Consider the following 27,933-nt stretch of genomic DNA (forward strand, 5'->3'; position numbering starts at 1 on the left):
TGATGAACAAAATTAAAAAGGCAAATTGTATAAAGGATAAGGGTAATGAAATCTCAACAGAGAGGGAAGCTAGGAAGAATGCTGGGGGTGAGGCAAACCTGATAACTAGAACAAAAGAACGGCTAATAAATGTAGTAACGTGGAATGTGTGTGGGATTGCCAACAAAGTGACAGAAACTCTTTGGGGTGAGTTCGTAACCAGTATTGACATACTCTGCATCCAGGAAACCTGGGCTTTAAAGGAGGTGCATATAGAGGGATTTAAAACTTTTTATGTTCCCGCAGTAATTTCCAACCATGGCAGGAATAAAGGGGGTCTATGCGTTTACGTGTCCAACCGTTTAAACACCAGCACTAGTATAGGTAGATCTACGTCACCCTACTTTCAATTTGTCACGATTGATTTAAATGGCAGTAGTGTGTTGATAGTTATTAATTTCTATAACAATATCGAAAATGCACACTTCAGGGAAGTACTAATGGAAGTATACAAAGAAATGAGGGAGGTAAAACCCTTGAAAGGGAAGGAATTAATCTGGATTTGGGTTGGTGATTTTAACGTAAATATATGTACTAGTGACACGTGGTTTTGCAGAATATGGGGTGGGGGAACAAGGGGATAGTAGTCATTTCGCTCATCATTCTAAAGGGGAAATCCTAAATGATATTATGGCCAAGCTTGATCTAGGGTTTGCAAATAGGCTATGTTACCCAAAGGTTGACTTTACTTCAACCTTTATGGCAAGAGGACTACAGTCAACTATTGATTTCATAATTCTACCAAATAGGTTTGGTAGTAATGTTATGAATTTTGAAACCCTTGCTATGGGTCTGAGCGATCACTTGCCATTAAAGATGGTACTTAACATGCAGGATGTTAAAATAAATACACTAACTGAGATTTTAACATGGACCCAGAACTTAGAGGTAGCACGACGAAATGGTATTGCTCTAAAATGGAGCATGGCAGACCCGGGAAAAATTATGCAAAGAATAGTCCATGACGCTCTCCCATCGCTACTTGTATGCTTAGAGGATAATCCCACAAGTGGAGAAATACTGGAGGCCTTTCTTATCATTACGGAAGCTATAAAGGGTGCTCTGACCAGAAAGTGCATAAAAAAGCAAAACACTCCAACGGGGTGGTTTAATACTGAATGCACTAAGGCGCATAATGCGCTAAAAAAGGCCCTAAAAGATCCAGTAAGGGATCCTGAGACTATTAGAGTATTAAGGAAAGCGTATAAGGTTACAAGAGATCAAAGGAAGAAAGCAATCAAGGAGAAGGCTTGGCAAGACTTATTGGAGGCAGCGGAAAGTAGAGACCCTAAGCAATTTTGGCAGGTAGTTAACTCACCATTTATGAATAACAAGGCGATAGTTAAAATAGATATAGCTATTGATGAAAATGCATGGGTAGAGTTTTTCTCTAATTTGTATTGTGACCCGCTAACCGAGCCACAATTACCAAGTAAATATCACCCGATCCCATTAGAGTTCGATTTAGAGGAGGTCAAGGTTGCGATTAAATCATCTCAAAACAATAAAGCCCCGGGCCCAGATGGAATCCCAAGTGATCTCTACAAAATGAACATAGATCTCTGGGCACCTGTATGTTTACGTGTAATGGGGGCATGTTGTGATATTGGTTTCATTAAAACCTGGGCAGAATCACTGATTATCCCTATATACAAAAAGGGGGATAGGGAAAGCCCATCAAATTATAGACCAATATCACTACTGGACTCAATAGTAAAAATTGCAGGAAGAGTAATCCTGACTAGGCTCCAGGACTGGGCTGAAGATCAAAATATCTTGACCCCAGTACAATATGGTTTCCGACTAGGGATGGGCACGGTGGAACAAGTATTAAACTTTGTTCTTTTGCAGGGGAAATATATCAGTGCAAAAGAGGGGTGTTTCTACGCAATCTTCGTCGACCTTTCGTCGGCGTTTGATTGTGTGATACATGATAAACTGTGGTCGACATTAGAAGAAATGAAAGTGGATTCTTCGATAGTTCTCTTCCTAAGACAATTATATTCGAATGCCTCTGCCAGAGTAAGGTATGGGCTGGGGGGGGAATGCACAGGGTCTTTTCGCATACGGAAGGGGGTGAGGCAAGGGTGTGTGCTGGCCCCATTCCTTTTCTCTCTTTACACTAACAGCTTGGAGAGGGAATTGGGTGCCAGCAACATTGACTCTCCCAAGGCCGGGAATACGCAGATCAGCTCCCTTTTGTATGCGGATGACGCTGTGTTGATGGCAAGAACAAAGGTCGGCGCACAAAAAGTATTGCATAGATATATAACATACATGGAAGAGAGGGGCCTCAACCTGAATGCAAAAAAGTCTTTTGTGATGGCTTCTGGCAAAGGAGGAGCCAGATGTAAACAACTTAAGGCGGCAGGCACCCTACTACAAGCCACAAAAACATTTCCATACTTAGGGGTCACAATCGAGGCAACAGGGGGTTGGGGCCCCGAGGTAAAAAACAGAGCGTTAGCATTTAAACGCTCAGTTGCGGCGATAAAGCATTTTGCCAGTAAATTGGGTAGAAAACAACCTGGTATAATGCTTAACATATATGTGGCTAAATGTAGAAGCATCGCCCTGTATGGGGCAGGGATATGGGGATATCATGATGTGACGGTGCTCCAGATTATTGAAAACAATTTTTTTCGCTACCTTCTGTCCCTCCCGAAAAGTATGTCAAATTATAATTGTCATGTAGAAATAGGTATGGACTATTTGACAGATCTGATTAAAATCCAGCCAATCCTACTCTGGAGGAGAATTTGGGCAACGCAAGAACTGGCTCTCAATCGAGAAATTATTCTGGATGTTAAGAATTTAACCAACGCAAAAAGAATTAAATGGCTTGAGTATGTGAGGAAAGCCCTGACGGACATTGACAAGCCAGAATGGTATGATAAACCGGAATTAATTGTGAAAATTCCTAAAAAAACCTTAAAAAATCTGTGCATGGACCATTTTAATACTTTAAGGTTTGGGAATGAAGTCAGCAAAAGAACTGTTCTCGAACATCAGCCACTGTTGATTACCCTCAAAATGCAACCCTATCTAACTTTGTCCACTTTGGGATTTGAGCGTTTTGTCCTAATTAGATTCAGGTTCAATATATTTCACCGCCTGGTCTCATATCCGGAGAAAAATGACTGGAAAAGAACTCTGGCCCTATGCCCATGCGACAACATATCTATTCAGTCTACCTTCCATTTGGTACTCTTTTGTAAACTGTATAAAAAAGAACGGGCGAGATGGTTGAAATCTTATCTTAGAGACGGGGCTTGGAGGCAATGTAGGCCAGCTTATTTACATCTCCAACAATTAGGAAACCCCCTATGTATTAGCACTATGTCAATGTTTTTAAAAAGCGTCGTAAAATCACGGAATCTATTATGAATTTATTAATTATCGATTTATCACCATACTAGGATTTAATACTGTTTTTATAACTATTTATTGTGTATATTTATAATGTGTAATTTGTTTACTATGTACTGCTTTTATGATTTTTTTACTTGGTGAAAATCGAATAAAGTATTTGTGACTGACTGCCTTTGGAGTTTGCACTGAAACATTCTGGAGTCTAACAAAAAATTGACATCTCTACATACCAATATGCAGACAATTCTCAACTTACCTTAGAGTCAAAACAGAACATTACATCACTTCCATCATAACGCACCTAGAATCGGACAGAATGCTTACTCTTGTCCCTCTCCAAATCTATGAGACACTATGCAGGAATGTACAGTGGTTCACTTATTGGTTGATTAGACTTCCACAATGCTAAATGTATACTCCAAATTACTAGGCTGGCCCCTGGACACCAAGATGCACCTAGAGCTACACAATGGAAGCACGCAAAGTGCCAGTCGCATCTTAAACATAAAGAACTACCTCCTGGAAACTCCTCACAGTGCAAGCTCCAGCTCTGTCCAAGAAAGAAACAATCCCATGTTAGCAGACCTTCATGGTTGAAAATTCAGGACAGGGTTCATCACATAGTTGTGGAGAGAATGTGATATTATGAAGTGTATGTCCTTTTTGTCTCAATAATGGGAAGTCCTCTTAAAGAGCACACAGACACACACCCATGGAAAGTATTCAACATATGGAACTAGACGCTATGGCACCTCAAGGGTAAGCTGGCCTCCTGTCACATTTTTGTGTATGCGCGACAATTGATACTATGATGAGTACAACCATGAGAGATATATAATTGGAAAATTTAATCTTGGGTGTCTGTTTTGTGTCAAAGCAAGTCCTCTTCAAGGACAACATGAAATAGCAGACAACTCTGGCACATTGGAAACCTAAGATAAATAAGCCTGAGGAGTTGTGTTTGTAACCCCTGTCCCCAGCCCCACCCCTGTGTTGCTGAACGTTTTACTGCCTGATAGCTGGATCAATACACATTTCCTCATCTGGAAACATATTTTTTTAAGCTGGTTGCTTTCTATCCATTTTACATAAATGTCTCCTAAGTTAGGACTGGCTCCTCCATCATATGCCTCAACAAAGACGTTTTGAGGATTGTGGTAGAAACTCTGGAGATGTTCCTGTTCATCCCTTTATTGGTAGATGTTTTAAATATCATTCAAGATACACTAAGACCTGCTGCTTTCATTACCAATTTGTAAATGCTAATGTAGTAAACATGAACTGATTTACAATAGTAATAAGGCATAAAATATGGATTGCATGTCTGTTTATGCATCAAGAATAATTAGGCCTTCATTTAGAGTTTTGCAGTGGCGGCTGGTATGGAACAGGGTGGCGAGGCAGGGAGGGGGGATGGGGAGGTTGAAAAATATATATTTTTAAAACACTTACCTTTTCCGCCATCTCTCCTTGTCGTCTCTTCCTCTGTTCTCTTCCTGACTCCAGTCCGTAAGAAGCAGGAAGCAAACAGGCACCCCAAAGCCAATCAAAATGTTACAATGCAACACTGTGATTGGTTTGAGAACCATGGATTGGCGCTCAGATGGGGACAGGGAGCCTGTGCATGTTCCGCACTAGGCTGTGCATATCAGCCCGGTGGAGAACATGCAAAGTGCGCATGACTTTTTTGGTAGGCCCAAGATGGCCGGCCAAGCAGTCATGTGCACTTAGTGTGCACAAATCACTCCTCCTCCCTAAGCCACCAACCCTGCCCTGCCATAAACCTGCCCACAGCGACAAAAAATAAAATTATAATAACAAAGTTAATATCATTTTATTTTTCCCTTTTATATTGCTCTAAGAGCAGTGGGGCGACGCTCCTGCGCCTTAGCGGATGAGCTGCCCCTGGAGGTCTGGCAGAGCAGTGTGGTTTACCCGCCACAGCAAATTAGTGGTTTGAATGTTCCATTTAGAAGGGGCACTCCACAGCATTTCTGCCAGTGAAGTCTCAGCTAGCTTCACCAGTTAAAAGTCTTGACCTGGCCACATGTGTGACACATGGCGGACAGGTCATAATGAGGGTCACCCTCTCCTATTTAAGGAAGGGCGATCATCATTAGTTTACTAAGCCAGATCCACCATGAGAGGCATGGCAAGCCTCAAAAGGGAAATCAATCACTAGCCGGACGAAAAAGGAAAAACACAACACGCTTAGAGATCTCTAAAATGGGAGGATGGGCCTCATACCGGGAAGTGGAGGTAGGGGCGGCTCCTCCGCTGGAGCAGAGGAGCGTCGCCCCACTTAAATTACCACCAAAGATGAAAATTAAAATGGGAACTCATTACCATTTTATTTTTTCTCCTCCTATCCTGAACGAAGCATCAGGATGTGGCCAGGGCACCTGCTGAAAGACAGTAGCAGGGAGGAGGATGGGCTGTTAGACCACTTTTCAATGTACGCATGTCTTTTTTGTCAGCCTCCTTGCGAAGGCCAGCCAGACATGTGCGATTTGAAATCCCTAACCCAGCTGTCAATTGGGTTAGAGTGTTGGGTTAGAGTAAGTGCAGGGCTCCAGGGCACTGGGGAGTGCCCAGTAAGGGCACTCCCTCCAATCAGAGTGCCGCTCTCACATCATGAGAGCAGCGGCAGGACTGGTGCCCGTACTGCAGCAGCCAGTTCCTCAGAAGAGGTCCAGAGCGTAGGACGTTGGTTCAGGTAAGTTTTATTTTTAATAATAATATTTGCACGCACGTGCCCAACTGCTTGTTGATGCCAGCCACCACTGAGTGGAGGCAATAGACTCTGCTGGCCTGGAGGACTGTTGCATTCTACATCTGCGTACAGCGGTCACAATAAAGACATGAGCACACAGTTTTTTTGTTAATACGGGCACTCTGGACTGCCTTATGTTCCGGTCACAAGTTTCTTTTTATATCTGATGCAGAGGCACTGCAGAGAGATGTGTAGAAGTCGCCTAGTTGTGCTTCAACAAAATGGGCTAGTCTGTGTACACAAAATTCCTCCAAAACTTTCAAATAAAACAAACACATGTCTCTGGAGCAAAGATGATAGCACAAACTATGTAGACATTAGTGAATCAAAGAGTCTTGCAACCAAAAAGTCCTCAGTATTCAGCAAAGGTGCTCAACTAAACTATAAACTCTGGTTCGCATTCACGCGGGGTGGGTGTCAGGCCTTATCGCATAGCGTGATTGCCCAACCTGGTTTGAGGCTTGGTGGGTTCTGAGTTACTGCATGCAGGATCATTGGGAGACTGCAGTATTGCATCTTCTGGCATGGTGGTTGAACTTTTGTTCATCTTGTGACCCCTAGGATTGACCCTGGTCTCTCCTCCTGTCAAAGCTCTGGGATGCCACAGGGAAGGCGTCTCAATCACTTGTGGGTTTTCTCGCAGCTTCTTGAATCATGACAAATTACAAATTATGTGAGTGACTCTTCGGAGCACTATGGGTTCCCCTTATTTGCGTTACTACCCACGGTTTAGGCTCAAATGAAGGCTTGGAACTTGCCTGCCTTGTCACTCATTCTTAACACTTTCCATGCTCATGACGAGCTCAGCTCGTCATGAGGCACGGTTGAGCTGTGCTCATGACGAGCTGAGCTCGTCATGACCGTTGGAACGTTCGCACGCGGGGATAATTTCCCCGCTGTGCTGAACGTTCAAAAACAGGTGTGGTCATGACGAGCGGAGCGCCGCCGTGCAGCGTGACGAGCCGAGCTCGTAACAAGCACGGCGGCGATGCGCGCGGCCCCCTCCCCGCACAGCAGGTGAAAAAGCCCCGCAGCGAAGGGGTTAAAATGTCTCCCACTTGTATGTCTTTGCATTTCGCCTTCGTCCTATGGCTTTCTAGTTGGTTTAATTGGTTTCTTCTCAAAGTGGCACTAGCTGCCTCAAAAGCATCTGGGATCCTCGTATGGTTACATAACAAGAGGCGGCCTACCATACAGCAGATGCGCAGGTTGTAAGGTATTCCCCCAGGAACTTGTACAGAACCCACTCGAGGTTATCTTCCTCTTGTTCTGCTATGTGGGCCACTATGTTTAGCAGGCACATGAATTTTACGAACTCTCTCTTAGCCTGAGGGTATCGTGGCAGTTTTTTATGTTGTCTGACATTCATTTATTTGAGTTATCGTCTGATCCCCTGACTTTAAAACATAGGTCCCCTATCCTTGCATTTCTTAGTCACATCTTACCATGATGCACACTGGCCACTTTTGTCAATGAGGCAGTTGCTTTTGGAACCCTGAATGTTGGGATGGCAGCGAGGCTGAGTGTGGTTCTTCAGTGTATCATTGTTTCAGACAGTTGAAAGGAGGGAGACATGCTCTTCTTCACTCACCCACTTGCTGTCTGTATCTACATTTGGGATGATTTTAGGCTTCGATTCAAGATGCTTCACAGCTTTTTTGTGTGGTCGGTTGTGCATTTCTTCCCTCTGTCCTTAGCAGGGTTCCTATGTCTTCCACAGGCTCTGCCATTTTTCTTTACTGAAAGCTTTCTTACTGTTCCACTCACTTATGTTACAGGATTGGAAGACTCAGCTTTCATGGACTAACAATGCCTCTATGTGAGCAGCCCAGGCTTCAAACAGCTCATAAGATCTCACAAGCATCAGCATTACTGGCAGGGGCATCTTGTCTTGCCACATCCCTTGGGCTGGTTCAAGCATACACTTGGATGATCTGCACTCTAATTTATTTCTCTGTGTTTGTGAAGCCACACATGCTGGCTAGCCCTTGGGGATGGGTATAGCAGATTTTGGTTGTTTCTTTTGGGCCTTGCTTGGTTGTGCATAAGATAAAGCATTCATAGTGTGTGTTAGCTTGGGAGCTGAACTGCACATTGAGGGGCAGATTTATCATTCTTTGACGCAGCACAATGCAGCAAGCCACCTTGCTGTGCTGAGTGAAAGAGAAACAGCAGGAATGCGCTTTATTTACAATTATACAGTGCATTCCTGCCCTGTGCTAGCACTGGCACACTTTTGGCTGCCTAGCACCAATGCAGTCATCCTTGCATCATGGTGCAAGGGTGCCTGCATTGTAGGCAGGATTGTTTTTGTGCAGAACGGACCCTTTTGAGCACAAAAACAATCAGAGAAATTAATATAATTCCATGGATAGGTGTGTGGAAACACCCACACTTCGCCAATGGAACACCTCCCTGCCGCAGAGTAACACAAGGCAGCAAATTGCGCTGCCTTTCGCTACTCTAGATTTATCAAGCCATGCAGGGCCACTCAAGGAAGCCTTACGTGGCTTGATAAATCTCACTTAGGTTTTGCGTCACCCTTGGGCCCCCTTGTGTGGTGCAAGAAAGATGGAAAACCTTGATAAATCTGTCCCTCAGTGTGGCGTGTGTGGAGTCATATTCATTATCTAAACCTTCATCCACCAGTTTGTGGAACAACATGAGAACTTCATCACAACCTAAGTGTAGGAGCAATGCTTGTTTCACAGTTTGCCCTATTCCAAACAGTGGTTCATGAACCAAAATAACAAATGAAGTAAAGTATAGACAAAAGATAATTAAACAGAAGAAAAACCCAGTGCTAACTAAATTTTGCATTAACTATGTACCAAAATGATATCAAAAGATCATATTTAATATAAATTCAACAAAAAATAAACATAATAATAATGGCGCTTATACACAACACAACAAAACAACTAGTACAGAAATACACAATACAACAATTGTGTCCTCTCTTATTTAGGCCACGTTTTAAGTTTGGCCAATTTTTTTTTTGTAGCTGCAAGGTAGCTTTCAAACCTTGAGACCCATGTTCAAACTACTGTGCAGCAATGGAGGAGGAAGCAGACAGCATATCAAATGGTTGAAACATTGCAGCAGCATTGGGCAATATGACATTGGTGTCTTGAGTATGCAGTACTCTCACGGTATTGTCTGAGAATATCTAGACTGTCATTTGAAAAAAGTGCAGCTGGGAACAGGTGTAACTAAAAGCCTTTTGGCATGAAGAGGTGCAGTGCCACTGATGGCTAGGAGGTGGTGGTCAGATTGTGGAGACTTTGAGGATCAAAGTTGTGCTGGATCCCTGTGCCGCTTTTGCTACGGGTTAGTCAGCAGTGCTCTTGTATGTCTTGAGCCTGGGTCTGCAGCATCGATGTGAAGGGAGGGATGATGGGGATCCATGCCTTCCAGCAGTGGCCAACTAAGTTAGCTTGTCTGCGATGAGTAGGGCAGAGAATGGTGTTGAGCATGGGTGAGATCAGTCCCACCTCGTGTTGTACAGGTTGTTGTATTCTACATCCGTGTGCAGCGGGGCCCCAAAAACGTACAGACACGCACATGTTGCTGATTAACACTGGTGCTAACGACTGCCTTGTGTCCGAGACACAACTTTATTTATACCCTTTGCTGATGCACCACGGGGCGAAACAACTGCAGAGAGACATGAATGGGTCTCCTTGTTGTGCATCAGCAAATGGGTAGTCTGTTAACACAACAGTAGATCATCTGGCCAAATTAACCCAGAGCATGTAAACTTTATAAAAGTTAATTGCGCTAGAATCTTTCTTGCGAACATTTTTCATTTTTTGTGAGTGAATTCTCCGAGTGAAAATAAAATCCCAGATTTACTTGATTTTTTTATATCAACTCAAATTAGAATGAGCTTGTCTTTTTTCAGAAACCTTGAAAAAAGTTTAAGTATAAAACGCTTTGCAGCTACCCACAACCAGTTAAAATCCAAAGAGCTGTTTTAATCATTGATTAGCACACAGCACGCCTGCTTTACTAACTCAATGGCAGTGCTTAAGTTGAGCCGTGACTTCCGGTGAGCAGTACCGTCACTTGATTGCCATCACTGGCACTAATGACATTATGCCACATGGTGGCGCTGTTTGAATAATTTAGAGATAAGCACTAAAACTGTTGTTTATTACTTCAATATACATTAAAATGTCCAAGACCTGCTGCCCGCCTGGAATAGTCTGAATTATCACACTTGTACAGTGTGATGGTTAGTAGCCGTGTTTGTACTGTTGTTGGCAGCAATGGAAGGGGTAATGGGTGATGCAAGCTGCAGGGGCCTCCTGACAAGGGCCCTGGCATTTTTTTGGTACAAATTATGCTCTGCAAATGGTATTCATTTAGGACTTTTACTTTAAATACAGATTTGTTTTATTTTACTAATGGTTCAAATGAGTTGCGCTTCTGACCGCGTGGCCATTGGGGCCTGTGGTTACTTAAATTTGTATTTGCATTGTCTGGAGAGAGTAGTGCAAACGTAACGCTGTATTTATTACTGGTAGTTTGAAGTCTTCACTTTCTTTGATAAATAAAAAACATCACAGTGTTCCAAGTGAATTTGGCAATTGAAGCATCATCTGACTGGATTCTCCCAAGCAACCTACCTACACACTGCCGCCCGTCTTGCGTCCCCTCGTATCCCTGGTCACACAGACACTGAAAAGAGCCCACTAGATTCTGGCACATGGAGTGCTCACCGCAGAGCGATCGGTTCTGGCACTCATTGATGTCTGCAATTGAAGATGAGGCACATGCTTTGAAGAAGTAGAGGTGTACAGAGGCATTAAAGTTGAAGCAATAGGCAAGAATATCAAAGTCTTGCCTACATCTTATTGATTGAATTCTACGAATGCTCAGAGAACCACTTCACTTGCCCCTTGTTTCATTCTACTAGGCATACATATTGACTAAAAGGAAGCCCATAATCTCCCTGTAATACTCCAGTTGTTTTATTTAGTAAATATATACCTAACATAATATAACTAGTGGTACATGCAGATTGGACTCACTTGAGACTAATTTAATCAGTGTTCTTGGTAGATGCACCGCTCTGCTTGGCAATAAAACGGCTGCAATAGGACCATCATTTAGATGAGTACTACAAGGCAACTTCTGTCAACAAATGCCAGACATGCAATTAGCCTCTCCTGTGTCCCTTGAGATATTAAGAGGGTGGTCGCAGACTGACAACCCCCACTGTGGAAGGTTCATTGACTCTGCAACAGAGTCAATCATCCGGCACTGGTGATATAGAAGAAACAATGGTGGATCAGATGCGCTATCTGAGATGACTGATCAAGTACCAATTTTGTTAGAATGATGGTCTTTTCTCATAACAACGTAGACCTAAGTATCAAAGATGTACTCAGAGAAAACTCCCAGCTTCTTGGAGACAATTGCAATGTGATGGCTGGCAATGCAGTGGCTGGCAATTCACTTTCACTTTTGGGGTTTGTTTCCAGTAGTCACATATGGTGACCGAAGTTCAACCATGTCTCACTCGCCTGGTGGAATAGCCACCATAGTTTTTCCCCTTAGGTGGCTTGCTTTATGGCTGAGGTAATCACCTGGTTGGATGAGCCTCCGTTGCCATAGTAGCAATCGCCACGTTATACTTTAAATCTGACCCATTAGCCTCTACATCCCTAGAAACTATATGCAAACAATGCTAGCAGACAATGCTCTTGAAGTTTGGGGGCATCTGATCCCTCAACACTTATAAGAACTCTTAGACCTTCTCTGTTGGTCCATGCAGTCATCACTTTTGTTGTCTTGGAATCAGGTGCAAGGCGTGTGTGGAACAAAGAGTTGGCCATGATGGCCAATAATTAGTTCCATTTTCTTTGCATTGTATCAAGTCAGTACTGGCCCAGACATGAAATGCTTTACTAATTACTACGGTTTTTACTTAAAAAAATCGGTGTTTTCCAAATGACTGTAGCCTTTGAACCTCCATCGTCTGACTGAACTCCTCCAAGCAACCTACCTATACACTGACGACCGTCTTGTGCTCTTTCATACCCCTGGTCACACAGACACTGGAACGAGCCCACCAGGTTCTGGCACATGGCGTGCTCACCACAAATGGATCTGTTCTGGCACTCGTTGATGTCTGAAATACAACAAGAAATATTCAGTTTAAAGGTGTAGGGGCAAATATCAGTAATGACTTTAAGAAATCAGTCAAGAATATCATAAACTTGCACAAATCTTTTCGTTGATTCAATATTATGCTCACAAAACCACATAACCTCCACTTGCATCTTTTTAATCTATAATGATATTGAAGCAAATAATCCTCACTGCCCCCAACACTTGAGTGCCCATCTAAATGCTTCTTTACATAAGAAGCAATAGCTAGTTGTACATTCAGATAGGACTCACTTCAGGCTCATGTATTAGTGGATACAATGATCTCTTCTGGAAATTAAGTGGCAGAAAATAGCTCTTAATTAGAGGAGGGTGGTAAATGGGTTTCTGCCAATAAAATCCTGAGATATCACAGAGGCCAGAATTGCCATCCATCCTCCTCTGTGCTTCTCTTCCCTATTAATAGGGTGGTGGAAGACTGACAAATCCCACAGTTTAGTCATCACCAGGTCTGCAACCTGGCCAATCCTTAGGTGCTGATGACACTCCCAAAAAGAGGAACACAAAGTTTGCTTTTGAAATTTGTTTTGATTATGAATTGTATTGGGCTGACGTGTACTTTCAATATTTATAGATACCCCTGAGGAAGGCCTGAAGGTAGACCGAAATGCATTGGGTGAAAAAATATGCAGGAGGAGTGGAGACAGATTACATGCCTGAGAATGGGCCCGAATGGGCAATTCCAGTGTCATTTACTATGCTTGAAAAAGTTTATCTTCATTTCCTTGATGTAACGGATAAAGCTGGATGAATTATGCAAATAAAATTTGACTGAACTTTGACAAAATTATTGACTACGTGTAAATATTTCGCAAATGTGCAAGAAGGCTGTGCAACTCACTGTGACACGATAACTTGCATGTCACAATCCTGGGATGATTATTGCAACACACGTTTTTGGAAAGGAGCGTGAATGAGTGTATGCATGCCAAACTTGAACAAAAACAAAGGAACTAAGGGCTCCATTAGGATGGCGGACGGATCGCCACTGCCATGCAGGCGGTGGCGATCCGTCTGCCATCCTTGCCCGTCCGGCATCTTTTTCCCCCCGCCATATTACAATGGCGGGGGGGACTGTGGCGGACGGGATGACCGTCCGCCGCTTTTCCGCTGCGGTCGGCTTGCGACCATGGCGGAAAAGCTCTAATATGGTGGCGGTGTCTATCAGACACCGCCAGCCATATTAGGATGGCCTGAGGGGAATACCTTTCCATAGCGGCAACGCCGCCACGAAAAGGCATACGGTTCCTGCTTTGGGGGCCCGTTGCGGGCCCCCAGGGTGAAGGGGTGGGTGGGGGGTGCACATGGGGGGTACCTATGGTACCCCCCTGCGTTTCACAGCACAACATGTCAGGCACCGCGCGGTGCCTGTCATGTTGTGCTGTGAAACACACAACATGCATTTTTCACATTGCAGCGGCCGGTGCTTTATGCACCGTCCGCCGCAATGTTAAAAATGCTGGATGCACCCGCCACTGTGGCGGGTGCATCCTAATTGGGGGCACGGTTCCTCCGCCCTTGTGGCGGACGGTACCTGCCCCAGACAGGATGGCGGACGGACTTTGTCCATCCGCCATCCTAATCGACCCCTTAGTTTGGAAAAACCAGGAGTGCTTCAGACCCCTTTCAGTGTGATTATATTAAATGCTGTTCCACTTCTGAATGCACCCACAAGGATGAATCGCGATGAAACTGGCAGCAAAAATACAAGGTTACGTCAAGGATTCTTCCAAACAGATGTCATCTGGACAGAAGAAGTCATCAACAGAAAGACTTTTCATACTATATGATTCAAGGATGTATTATTATTTTTATTTCTTATTACAAAGGTGTTTTGCTAAGGGATTTATTGATGTTTATACAAGGAGCACGTAACATTTTTTACTATTACGGTTTAAGTTCATTGGTAGACAGATCAGGATAGGTTGAACGATTATGGAGACTGCACGTAGGGTGGAGCTGAAAAACCACATGACCGGAGTGATTACAGGTGGGGCTAAAGATGTTAGATTTAAAAGCGGGGGATTTCCTGAGATGATGGGATGTTGGAAACGGTGGTTCAGCCATAAGTTTGAGTGGTCAAGACGACAAAGATACTGCAGGTACATATTGGTCTGTTAAGGCATAGATAGATTGGTTATTATACACGAACGGTTGGAGTTGGTAAATTGGAGAGATTAGATCTCGAGGGAGGGTATTTGAGGAGTAGGGAAGTTATTGAAAATATATCAAAAGAAAGTATTTAAGATTGGAAAGAGTGGTATAGAAGTGAGCATGGAAAGGGGGTGGTAGGTTTAAATATGTACTTGTGGGTGTACGGGGTTTCAGACAGGATTTGAACTTTGTGATTATACAGACCGTATTAACAACTTAATTAAGAATAGCAAAAACCGAGGAGTTGGGGCATGAGTGAGATGGGAGGTATAATTGGGAGGTTGAAAACTGTAGTGTGTGGGGATTGAAACAATGGGTATTGTATTTGGAACATGGAGGAATTTTGGGTAAACATCACATCGGTAACCTTGATAGGAATGTGATCCAGGGGGATACATGTTTACGGATGGGCACGTTCTTTTATAAAGGTTGGTTGATATTATGATGTTACACAGAGCAACACAAAGTTTGCTTTTGAAATTAGTTTTGATTATGAATTGTATGAGGCTGACGTGTACTTTCAATATTTATAGATACCCCTGAGGAAGGTCTGAAAGTAGACCGAAATGCATTGGGTGAAAAAATATGCAGGAGGAATGGAGATAGATTACGTGCCTAGGGATAGGCCCGGATGGGCAATTCCAGTGTCATTTACTATGCTTGAAAAAGTTGATCTTCATTTCCTTGACATAACGGATAAAGCTGGATGAATTATGCAAATAAAATTTGGATGAACTTTGACAAAATTATTGAGTACGTTTAAATATTTCGCAAATGTGCAAAAAGGCTGTGCAACTCACTGTGACACGATAACTTGCGTGTCACAATCCTGGGATGATTACTCCCAAAAAGAAGCCATTTTTGTTGCCATGGCAGTCGTTCTCAGAACCAGTACAAAAGGGGGTGGTGATGGACGGAGCATCTGAATCAATCAAACACTCACACCCAGTCAAAAGATCTGGGTTTAATCCATCACCGTTCTTTAGCCCACTCTGCCACCCCAGTTCAGACATGGCTATATGCAAATCAGTCTGACCCTGTGCCTCATGGGAACAGTGCAGCCCGAACTGCCAAGCCATGCCTTCCCTGGACCGGAAACAAGCTTCCGAGGACCGGTTTCTGGCATTCCAACCGTCTTTAGCCCGGCTTGCTTGAATCCAGTGGCAAAGTGAGCAAGGGACTCACGTCTGAGCATACCCTGCCACACTTATGGCGGCCAAAAGCAGTACAAAAGGGGGTGGTGATGGACGGAGTATCTGAATCAATCAAACACTCACACCCAGTCAAAAGATCTGGGTTTAATCCATCACCGTTCTTTAGCCCACTCTGCCACCCCAGTTCAGACATGGCTATATGCAAATCAGTCTGACCCTGTGCCTCATGGGAACAGTGCAGCCCGAACTGCCAAGCCATGCCTTCCCTGGACCGGAAACAAGCTTCCGAGGACCGGTTTCTGGCATTACAGCAGTCTTCAGCCCAGCTTGCTTAAATCCAGTGGCAAAGTGAGCAAGGGACTCACGTCTGAGCATACCTTGTCACACTTATGGCGGCCAAAAGCAGTACAAAAGGGGGTGGTGATGGACGGAGCATCTGAATCAATCAAACACTCACACCCAGTCAAAAGATCTGGGTTTAATCGTCGTTCTCAGAACAGCGTGCATGTGCCCATGATTGCTCAGATAATACCTCCAGCGTGCCAGAAAGACTTAGAATGTAGATATTGTCAATGTATACTCACTATAGTGACTAGTTTAAAGTAGTCTCAGAAGGTGGCAGCCCAGTGGACTGCAGCCTCAAAGCTTTTCTCTTGAGGTGATTCACAGCTCTGTGGAGGCAGTCACCACACAACCAGCGAAGCAATCACACTACACTCGACAGTGTAACTAATTGTACTGAATGGAAGGAAGGAGTTCGGGGTTGTAGGGCCAGGAACTTTAGACTTCCCATGATACTGTCATTTGTCTTTTAGGTAACATGCGGAAGCTGGCAATGAAATGGAAGAATGTGATCCAGTAGATGGCATGTCCACATAGGAATTGCTTTTTGTGACAGGTTATGTTTTATAACTGACTGCCAAACATAGTCTACATCGTACAGAAGAGGACGTCTTCAGGCTGGAAAATGGCTGCTAGCAGATGGTAATCTCTGCCAAATACTAATAAAGACATTTCTTCTCCAGCAACTGCAAAACCTTTCCTGGGAATGAAAAAGGTTGCTGACAGAGAGTAAGAGCTCCAATTTAAGGATATTTGGAGTCTACTGTTAAATGTCTTCATTCTGCATCTAGAGTGCGTGCTTCATTTATGACACACATTTGAAAATGATCCTGTTTCCATAGCTACTCATAGTCCTGTCATACGCTTGTTATTGCCTCACATGTCCTACTTTCATTTGTCCTAGGGACTAGTGGAATTTTCCTTTATTTATTCCCTAGACTTCTCGCTGTAATACCAACAAGCTAAAATAATCTCTCTTGGTGACATGGGGGTAGCCTGAGCCCTGAAACAGTTTTTGATTAATAGAGATTGTATAGAATATACATGTGAAGTAATTGCATTGGATGACTAGTATATGTCACTTGGAGGTGTCCTAGTTGTTGCCTGTGCTCTGATTGTCAGAGTTGTGAGTCATTCTAAAGCTTCTCTCTGCTACTGACAGCATGAAGGAATAAGAAATGTTCACAGGGAGGACATTTTGCAGGAAAGCTCCTGCATTGCTTTCTATGGGTTAAAGACAATCTGATGAGAACTGTCTGGTTGTGCAGATGCAAGGAGGTTGGGAGACATGTGATACAATTAGGAAGTTAATAAGTATGGCTCTAAAAACCTACCTGCACATTCCCCAGCAGGGGTCAATTGGTAGCCAGGATCACAGTTGGTTACACAATTGTAAGATCCTATAGTGTTTTCACAAGCCCTCAGACCACAGAGGGAGACCCCATACTCCTCACACTCATCAATATCTGCAGAAGAGACGGGAAAAAGGAAGACTATGAATGTGGAAAATCGCTTAATTAGTTTATTCAACGTAGATCCTGAATGTCGATGGTGCATGATATTGAGGTCAAATATTGTAACTACAAAAATATAGAAGTAAGGAATATTGAGGGAAAGCATTTTTACCAATATCATCAGAGTTTAAAACACTGACTAATAAAATATTGTGGTATTTAACATACTTTTTTGTATTGTATTTAGGTTTTTTGTTAAGATTATTTTGTTATTGATTGTATAAAATATACTATAAAAATTATGTATAAATATTTTTCTGGTTGTTGGGTTTTATTGGGATATTGCGCTGATAGTGGTTTATTAGAAAATTCCTATGTTGATTGTTTTTGGATGCTTTCATTAATTCTGTATGTTAATTATTGATATTTTATTCCTATACGTATTTATATGGTATCATGTTTTAATTATTGTTCTATTTACAGGGTTGTGTGCTTCATTAGAGGATAAGGTGGGTAGTGTGTAACTAAAATATGAAGTAATAGTAAGCCGTTATTATAATAAAATATTTTAAAATATATTTGATAATAGGGTAACCTAAAATATTAAACATTTTATTTACATTTCTAAACGTAAATACATTAATAATGACAAATAATCATAAATTAAATAAAGTAAAAAATGTAAATAAGTGGTACTATTTCAATTGTATTTTATTTGATTTCCAAATGTGTATAAAACATTCTTATATAGTTAAATGACATATTATTACTTTTTCAGCTACGTAAGTTATATTTTAAAATTATTTGGAAATTAACAATGAGTGTTGGATTGGGTTTGGAATTTTTACCATACATATTTTTTAAATATGTCTTAAATAAGTGGTGTTTTGAGAAATTTGGAGCCTGATTTAGGGTGAGAACCCATCACTGCCTGCCAAACCTCTGGTCTGCCTCAGTTGGGAATGAGTGGGCCTTAAGTAGTCAGTTGATGGAACCCTAGTTGATGGAATACTTCCTTGGATGGCCCAAAAGAGTAGGGGCCATCAGAGGAAGGGCATCACGGCGTCCAACCTACTTAGGGTTGATGAGGTAATGTTTTTTTTTCCTGTCCATCACCACCAGCAACAAATCTTACAGTGAGGGCCAGGAAAAACCCAAAACTACCCTCACACCCTGGGAGCAAACTCCCCGGGTTGTGCTCATTATGTTTTGTTTTTGAAAAACAGAATTTAAAAAAAAAGTTTGAAGGCTTGCTGGCGTGGCTGACAGTATTGTCTGTCATATTTCCTCAAATTGACAAGAGCAGCCATGGTGGCAGTTGCTGTAAATGTAAAGAGATGTCTGTACGGCCAGTTGACATCTTTAAATTTGGCGGGTAGAGATCCCTTGGGATGGTGGAGATAGAATAGAAAATTTGCCACCACCCCAATTTTATGCATTTACTCCAATTTTTCTTGGACTCAAATTAGAATGGTACAAATGCCCCAAATAAATATGCAAATATGCACTTTTCCTAGTGTTTGTTGAATTTGAGATAAAAAAATTAAATATGACCCCAATTTCATCCACTTACTGAAATGTTGTTCTGGAGTTAAAATATTATTCTGACCCCCCAACTATATGCACTTTCTCCAGTGTTAGTGGGACTGAAGTTTAATTTAATTTAATTTAATTTAATTTAATTGTGGGTTTATATAGCGCTAGGAATCGACTCCCGGAGGAGTATCTCCACGCTTCGACCGCTGGGGAACCCGTCCTGGCTCACCCTGAGAGATGGTCCCTGATGGGTATCTCTAAGGTGCGACCAAGCATCCCCGGCGGTCTGGGGGGGGCCGTTGTGAAGATGAGGCAAGCTGATGCCCAGAGTTGCCGAGTGTGGTTTCTGACTAGAGTAGGCACCGAGGCGAGAATTATCGAGTCCGCTGACCCTGGTCCACGACCCTGCCGCGTCGGGAATCGAACCCTGCTCCCGGGCCGTTCTCTGCTTACGGGTCTGCCGCCTCTAACCAGTGAGCCACACTTCTCCAAGTTAGATTAGTAAGTTTGACCCTCCTAAGTATATGCACCTTCTCTAATTTTAGTTGTACTTGCATTATATAATAGCACATCTTAACCCTAAATAAATTTACTTTTCGTAGTTTTAGTTGAAATGGAGTTCGAATAGTAAATCTGACCCCTCCCTCTCAGATATATGTACTGTCCAAAAGTTAATTGGCCCAGAGCTAGAATAGTAAATCTGAACCCTCCCCCACCAATTAGATGTGTTTTCCCAGTTTAGTTGGACTGACATTAGAACAGTAAATCTGACCCCACAAATATATATACTTTCCCAATGTTAGTTAAACTAGAGTTAGAATAGTAGTCTGGTCCCCCTAAATATATGCACTCTTACCACTGTTTGGAGTGGTGTTAGAAAAGCGTGTGTCTCTCAATATAGATACAATTTCCCCAACTTTGGTTGGACTGGACTCAGAATAGTAAACCCAACCTCCACCCCGCAGTCCCCCAAATGTATGCATGTTCCTCAATGCTAGTTAGACTGGAGTTACAATAGAAAAATTGATCCCATGAATATATTTTCTCTGTTGTTAGTTGAATTAGAGTTAGAATAGTACATCTACCTCCCACCCCACGAAATAGATGCACTTTTTCAATGTTAGTTCGCCTGCAGTTAGAATGCACCCTAATTAGATGCACTTTGCCCATTTTTGTTGTACTGGAGAAACAGTAACTCTACCCACTAATTAAATGAATTTTCCCCATGGTTTGCTGTATTGGAGTTAAATAGCTCGGCCTCTAAATATAGACATTTACTCCAATATTCATTGGACTGCAGTTAGAATAGTACATGTAATTACCCCAAGCAAGGTTTATTGTTTAATATATATTTTCATGATTTTAGTGAATAACTGTGTATTACATATAGTTGTATGTTTATATTGGATCTTTTCATTGTTCTTTGACCTTTACTTTTAGATATTTTTTATATTTATAAATATGTTGTTGTCTATTGTTACTTTAAGGTAAGTCTTTATGTATATAGTTTAATTTACTAAAAATAACATTTATTTAAAAAAAATGTACATTTTCATTTATTTCTAAAAATCATGTTAAAATTCAAATATTAAAGAAAATGTAGGGATGAAGGTATTTCATTTTATTTTTAAATACAGGTTTACAAAACTTACTGTAAAATCTATTTTTAATTGATCCCTCCTTTTTAAATTAAATATTCTTTAATGTAGAAAAGTTAACCTTTAAAACTAATTTCAGTTACATATATATCAAAACCTTAAATTGCTTTATTGATATTTCTTACACTATATCTTGATTTTAAATATTTTTGTTACGTCTAATGTTAATCGTAATGTTCAACATTATTGATTTTTATATTTTTGTTATGGTCCATTTTTAACTTTAGACACTTTTGTAGGGTATGTCAGAATCAATATTTTCAGTACTTTAATTATAAATATACTGTTCACACCATCTTTGTAGTTAACATTTTGACCTCGTTAGTTTGTTAGTATGATAATTTTGTAGTCGACATACAGGACTACAACCGTTTGCGTAGGGATTTTCTGTGAGAAGACCAATAAAGCCACAGCTTCTTTTTTAAAAAGACACCTATCCAGTGATGAATTGAGTAAAAAGGGTTTTTATTGGCACAGCAGTAGCCGAAGCTGGAGAGTATATTGGGAAAAGAGAAGAGGCTCACAAGGGAAGTACAAGAATTTGAGAATGACATCTGGGTAATTAAACCTTACTAACAATCTCAAAAGAAGCTATCCCCATCCACAAACAAAATGCATTAAATCAAAGATGCTTCCTTCTTGTTTGTGACTCGCCTCTGGCACCACTTGCATTTATAGGATTTGCATCCTTTTGGTATGTTTTGAAATAAACCTTTTTACAGACATTTACCTTTACCCAGGCCTTACTTCGTAATTGCTTTGTTCCCTCTCATCTCCCATCACAAGTGTGCCATTACAGTAGGCCATGAGCCATTCTGTATTTCATTGCCTAAATTTGACTGGGGTAATGAACACCTGCTAGAACTTGAACTTCCCATGGGACAAAGGCCCAAATTACATAACTGTGTCATAGGAAATGGATCAACCAGATACTGGGGGTTATCGTATTAGATATTTTTTAATGGACCAATGGGAATCTAGTTGGTCACTGTTATAATTTAAGGACCATTGAATCTCCTGATATGATTTTAGAGAAGAGCATCTTTCCTAGCTGATCAGAGATTTAGGAAAATCCACAGGACACATTTTAAAGCCCTTGAAAATGGGACAATTTTTTTTTTAAAGATACATTTAATTGCTTGCTCATCATTATGACAATAGTCTCAACAATCTCAACAATAAAAGCACAGGGTAGGAAACGCTGAAAGCCACAAGAAATGCTAAAGCAGTCAGATTGAGACAATGAGATTCAGGAACTACAACTTTAGTAATTCCAAGTATGAGATGAGGAGGACCCCAGATGACAAAGGCCCCTGCGAGGTCAGGAAAACAAAGGAGGAGGCAGCTGGACTGGACGTACCCACGCAGCGCTGTCCATCGCTGGCCATCTCATAGCCCCAGTTGCAGTAGCAGCGGTAGGAGCCAGCCAGGTTCTGACATACAGCATGCTCACCACACAGAGTGTGGTTTGTGCATTCATTGAGGTCTGCAAACAAGATGGGAGAGCTAAGCATGGTGACATGGTGAAAATGAAATGGAGGGGTGGAACTGAGAATATATTTTTGAAAAAAGTCTCTTGAACTCACTCATGAATGAGATGTCTAGTGTCATCGTTTGATTGAGTGTGAGGTGTCTATTGTGCACCGATGCTAGAGATTGAGTGGACTCATGGCCCTGTGATAGAGGAAGTGGTGTAAGTTTTAATCCTGTGAGAAAGCGTGAGGTGTCTGCAGTGAATCTGCAATCAAGTGAAAGGTGTGTTACTGTGATAGAGCTGTGGAGCAAGGGTGTCTTATGTAATTCTCAGATACAACATACAGTGTCTGATGTGCTTCTTTAATAAAATGCAACACAAGTTCATGAGACATTGAGAGAAGAGTTTTGCGTGAAGGTGTGACCTTAAGGAGGGAGTCTTATTTGATCATATAACAGTGAATGAATGAATTAGCGAATAAACAAATGAATGAATGAATGAACAAATGATGGAATGAGCGGGTACACCAACATAATGCAGATTTGTGCAATGAAGAATCTCTGCAAACAAATCACCCACATCAACAACTATGTCCAATAAGAACTACATCATGTTGGATGTTAAAAATAAGGGTTTTTAAGTATGTCACTGAGAAAAATGGAGGTTGTCCCTTGGATAACAGGCTTAAACTCTGCTGGGGTTAAAAGAAACAGTTTAGTCAACTGCAATTGATGGGAAGGGAAATAAGATGTTTTCTGCCTAATCATTCTGCCTTAGAACATTACTGGCCTTTCCAGAATGTTAGAGATCATTGTCCTGTGTTTTTACTGTTTTGTTCTGTTATTTTGTCAGGAAACCTGGGAGGTGCCAAATATACACGTAAAGGGTTTGCCATTTTTGGTACAATCGTGTGAGGACTCAGGTCTAGTGATGGGCGCAAAGGGGATGGAGGCACTAGAGAATGGGCCTTTTGAAGCTTAGACAGTTCGGAATACTAGACTGTAAACTATTGGGGATGTGCGCTCACCCACATCCTGGGTTAAGGCCCTTTCCAGGTCGGCTGGGGTAGTGCCCTATTTAGACTTCCTGAGACCTAAAGGGTTGTGCGGCTGCATTGACTTTTCCAACTCTTGCTATAATTTGCATCTGTTTTGGGGTCCCACACTGTTTGTTGTTTTTCCCCATCCAGTTCTCCCAGTTCCTACATATGACCCACCTTAGTTTGTTATCCTGGTCGTTGTCCTGTTAAACCCAGTTTTTATAGAATCTTTACATGTGTGTGTCCAGCAGCACAATGGGGACTTTTTTGTTTTCCTGGTCAGCTCCAGGCTCATCATATTATGATTCGCTGCTGGAACTGCTGGTGCCATCTACCCAAAATTAACCACTATCAAGCAGAGTAGTGCCGTCCCTTGAAACAGACAAAGTCATGAAGAGTGAGCTCCAGTCCCAGATTTCTTTCTTACCCCTTTTTCATGTTTCTACCCCAGTTATTCTGTTGGGTGATACATGACTTTCTATTAACCAGTACAGCGGTGATGGGATGGCAGGGGCTTTCATCAGGCCTCCATACCAAACCCTGACACGTTTGCCAGGCCCCATTCAAATGGTGGTGCGTTAACATCTAGTGCTGGTTATATTACCACTTCGCCACGTGATGATAATCCTACAAACATGAAGGTGGTTAGCAATCCAGGAATGGACCAAAGTGCGATTGTTACCCCTAATTTGGTTTAACCCTGCCAGAGAAACTTAGAGCAGACTGTCAGAAATTCCAAAACAATATGACCCAACGTCAGTTGCACTTTTTTAGAAAAATATCATACTTTTAATAATGACACTAATAAATAAATGTGCTCTCGTACCTTCGTAAGACACCTTGATGTGAGCTACACCATTTATCTTAAATCAAAGCCCACTGTTGTTCAGCTGGACCCAATTCAAGGCTCAATTCACCACCATCTTCGATCAAAACACATTACCCAATCAACCCATTCTGGACTACAAACACTCGAACAGGGAAATCAGAATTTGAGTGAATTATGTCAAGCACCTGGCATCTGAGGCAGCATGGATGGATGAATCCTCCACTGCAGCCTTTTAACAAGTTCCCTAAAACAATCTCAAAGATGCCTGGTCATTAGTTTGTAAATCAACCAACCACTTTGGTGCATTTAATCAACCTTAAGCCGCAAACAGATGCCCAGTAACGACTGCAGGGATCCAAGCCTTGCACTTATCATCAGAGACCCTATTTCAGAAAGTCCCAGACGCAGTAGTGATATGCCTCAGGCCAACAAACCAATGCAACTTTGAGAATGACAAAATACCTTATCAACTACAGGAAACAAACAATATAGCAAGACAGGATTGTGTTTCTACTGCAGAAAGACTGGACATTTGCTGAGAGCCTGCACTCACATGGAAATGACCTAGCTCATCCATGAACATCGGGCGTGGGATTTGCTCATGAATTATGGAAGAGTCCTTTACTTATTAAGTGTATTATTTTCTGCAAGTAACAATTGCTACCTCTAAAGGACCCATGACGGTGCTTGCCTCAGTATTCCAAAGCATCTGGTTAATTTATGGTGAAATCAGTTTAAGTGCCACACCAGATTCCTATCAAAGAGAAAGATGTTAAGGGAGCAGTACGTCTTGAGATGACTGCATAACTGATAGCTCGGTTGAAGGTACATGTGATTCAATGTAACCAATGTACCATCCATTTACATCATCCTCTGCACTAAATGGTGCAGAAAACATAATCCTCAAATAGAACAGAATACACAAGTGCTCACCTTTGATTCCACATACTGTGATACCCAAAATCCTTAGAAGTCACTCCACAAGTACAGAAGAATGAGGAAGTAGTTCTCCCACAATATCATGATTTTATAGTTGTTTTTAGTGAGAAAAGAATTGACAGTCTTCCACCTAATTGAGAGCACGACTATCAAATTAATTTATTATGTGTCAACCCCATTCCAGATGAGAAGATTTAGCCACTGATGATGGACAAAGGTGAAATGCTAACTCATTACATTCAGGAGAACCTAGATAAAGGTTTCATTTAATATGCCACAACTCCAGCATGGAAGACAAACCTCTCTGTGGCAAAGGCGAAAGGCGAATATCAGCCATGTATAGACTATCAAAAATTGAATAAAGTTACTGTAAGAAATCAACATCTGTTGCTTCTCAAATCTGTACTGCTGTATTTAGCTTTCAAAGTATTCTCTAAGTTGAAATTTAGAGGAGTACATGATACAGGGGAATAATGGAAGATCGCATTCAATATCAGTTATGGACATTTTGAGAACCTGGTAATGCTTTTCGCCTCCATAATCCTCTTGCAACTTTTCTGCATTTTGACAAAATCATATTCTGAGACATTTTTGCTGTGTACAGGGTGGTATATCTCGACATTTTGATATACTTATCCTCTTTAACAGAGCATCAATGTCAGGTTCAGTCAAAGTTATCGAGATTAAGAAAGCATTCCCTATATACCAATGCTGAAAAATGTCTCTTCGAACTTTCTACCAATGCCTTCCTCAGCTTTGATCTCTGAACAGAGAAAAGGAATAGACTCTGCTAGGGCAAAAACAGTATTAGATTGGCCTCCTCTGAGAAACATCAAGGAAGTTCAGAGGTTTATTGGTTTTGCTACCTTTTATAGATAATTCATAGAGAACTTTTCAACCACTATCCAGCCAATAGTTCAGTTAAACAAGAAGGGAGTGAAGACCGAGTATTGAGAGGAAAAGGAGCAAGGCTTTAACTTATTCAAGACAACCTTTAACTCAGCTCCAGTTTTAACTGCCTCCTGTAGTTGGATCAAGTGTCTCCTCTTTGGTCATAAGAGCTGTACTATCACAAAGGGATCCTGAAATATATGATCACAAAGGGATCTTGAAACATATGAACCTCATCTTGTGGAAGTCTAACCCCAAACATTGATGAACTACGCAATCTACTATCGCGCTCTCCTAAAGATTAAATATGCCTTTTTTCATTGGAAACATTACGTGGAAAGAGCTTGGAATCTAATTACTGTCTGGATTGGTCATAATAACTTGTCATGTCTCAGCATCATGAAAGTGTGAATAATGTTCTTGCTTCGTTTACATGATTTCATTTCAACACAGCAGTTACCAAGTCGTGGCAAAAAGACTCAAAACCACAGAACAGAGAAAAAGTCCAATATATTTTAGTACTTTCTGCCTAGCTTACAATCAACTTCCATAATTACTTCAGACAGGTGCAGAGTGATATTCTTGCACCTCAATGGAATAAAAAGGACCCAAATGACAATCGGCTCACAAAGGTTTGCTGTATCACGATGAAACCATATGCCTTCCCAGTAAGATTGTGCAACTGAGGTGTCTGAAATGATAGCATGAGTCTTGAGCACCAGGACAGACTTTTGGTGGCCTGGAATCCCAAAGACTATCTGGAACTATATGACAAACTGTGCTATATCTAAAGCTTATCACTGCTCCGCTGCAGAATTGTTACAACCTCTGCCCACTCCACATATGCCCGGGGAAATGTTTTCCATGGACTTTAGTGTGGAACTACCTCCATCACACAGGTACAACAGTATTAGTGGTCAAACACTATTTCACTAAGATGGGTTATTTTATTCCTCTGAAAACACTATCTTCAACTGAAGAACTGGCAAGAATTTTTACTCTACACTTCTTTTGTCTTTATGGTCTTGCAGAATTCATTGTTACAGACATAGGATCACAGTTCAAATCCGTCTTTCGGACAGAATTAATGAAAAGGGTTGGTACCAATAACTTCAAGTCCACAAGTTACCATCTTCAGATTGATGGTCAAGCTGAAAATTGAAAGCAATCCTTGGAACAATATCTGTGTTGCTTTTTGATGGATCATTCCAGTTCTTGGTACCAATGGATGGTAATAGCTGAATTCTCATATACCAACTCCTTGCACTCCTCCCTGTGAAGATCCTCTGTTTCTATGGATTCCATCAACCGATCATTCCTCAGAAAGTGTCCTTTTCCACAGTCCCTTCCGTAACCTAACTGCCACGAAACCTCCATGTTCACAATGCAAGCCCCTTTCCCTGGTGTCCCAAATGCACCAGCTGACCCATTGAAAGTTTGATTGATTATGAAATTATTTTCCATGATCCTTGCAGTAGTAGGCCTTCATCTGAGTGACCAGAAGATTTTACATTGCTTCCACCTCTTTTTCCACCACTGGAGTTTGGCTCTCATTTTTCTCTACGGAATTCTCTCAACTCTTCCTGCGGTGTGTCTAAATTATTTTCCATTGCCATTTATCTTCCACAGTGAACTTTTTCATTACATATAGACAAATGGTCTTTGGTCTAAGACAGATGGAGGGCTAACCCATGAAATAATGTGGTATGTGTTGATAGATCTATACAGATGAAAACAGCTCACGATAATACAGCTTTATAGACTGCCATAGCTGGCTATACCAGCCATTAATAGGCCTGCTCCAGAGTTAAATTTTCGAGTTGAAGGACAGAATGTTCTAATTAGTAAAACAAAGGCCTCACGGAACCTGAGGGGGATTGAAATCCGGCCGGCTACATGAGGCCTTTGTTCACAGCTGTTGTTGCTTATGTTCTACTGCTAACAGCAAAAAGCAGGGCCTCTGCTGTTGGCTGTTGAACATTCACACCAAGAGCTACCACTGGTTCTCCCTGGCTAGGCTGAACTGCTTTTATCATTCAGCCAAGCCAGGGAGACCTAGGAGCACAACATTATTCCCCCTCCCTCCTTCCTATGCTCAAGTG

The 27,933-nt window shown here is 41.7% G+C and overlaps 1 protein-coding gene across 5 annotated transcripts in view; it reads right to left on the bottom strand.

The window, feature by feature from the left end:
- LTBP4 (latent transforming growth factor beta binding protein 4) overlaps window positions 1-27,933 on the bottom strand; it is a 1,311,633-nt gene that overhangs the window by 61,070 nt on the left and 1,222,630 nt on the right. The window contains exons 24-27 of one of the 5 annotated variants that reach the window (XM_078660637.1): window positions 22,020-22,145; window positions 17,346-17,477; window positions 12,198-12,323; window positions 10,816-10,941 (exon numbers count right to left, since the gene is read on the bottom strand). In XM_078660637.1, the coding sequence (XP_078516763.1) occupies window positions 10,816-10,941; window positions 12,198-12,323; window positions 17,346-17,477; window positions 22,020-22,145 (510 nt within the window). The remainder of the gene's footprint in view (window positions 1-10,815; window positions 10,942-12,197; window positions 12,324-17,345; window positions 17,478-22,019; window positions 22,146-27,933) is intronic. The other 4 variants (XM_078660634.1, XM_078660633.1, XM_078660635.1 and 1 more) reach the window with 4 other exon arrangements.

Source organism: Lissotriton helveticus, chromosome 9 (genome assembly GCF_964261635.1).
Source record: "Lissotriton helveticus chromosome 9, aLisHel1.1, whole genome shotgun sequence".
Taxonomy (NCBI): domain Eukaryota; kingdom Metazoa; phylum Chordata; class Amphibia; order Caudata; family Salamandridae; genus Lissotriton; species Lissotriton helveticus.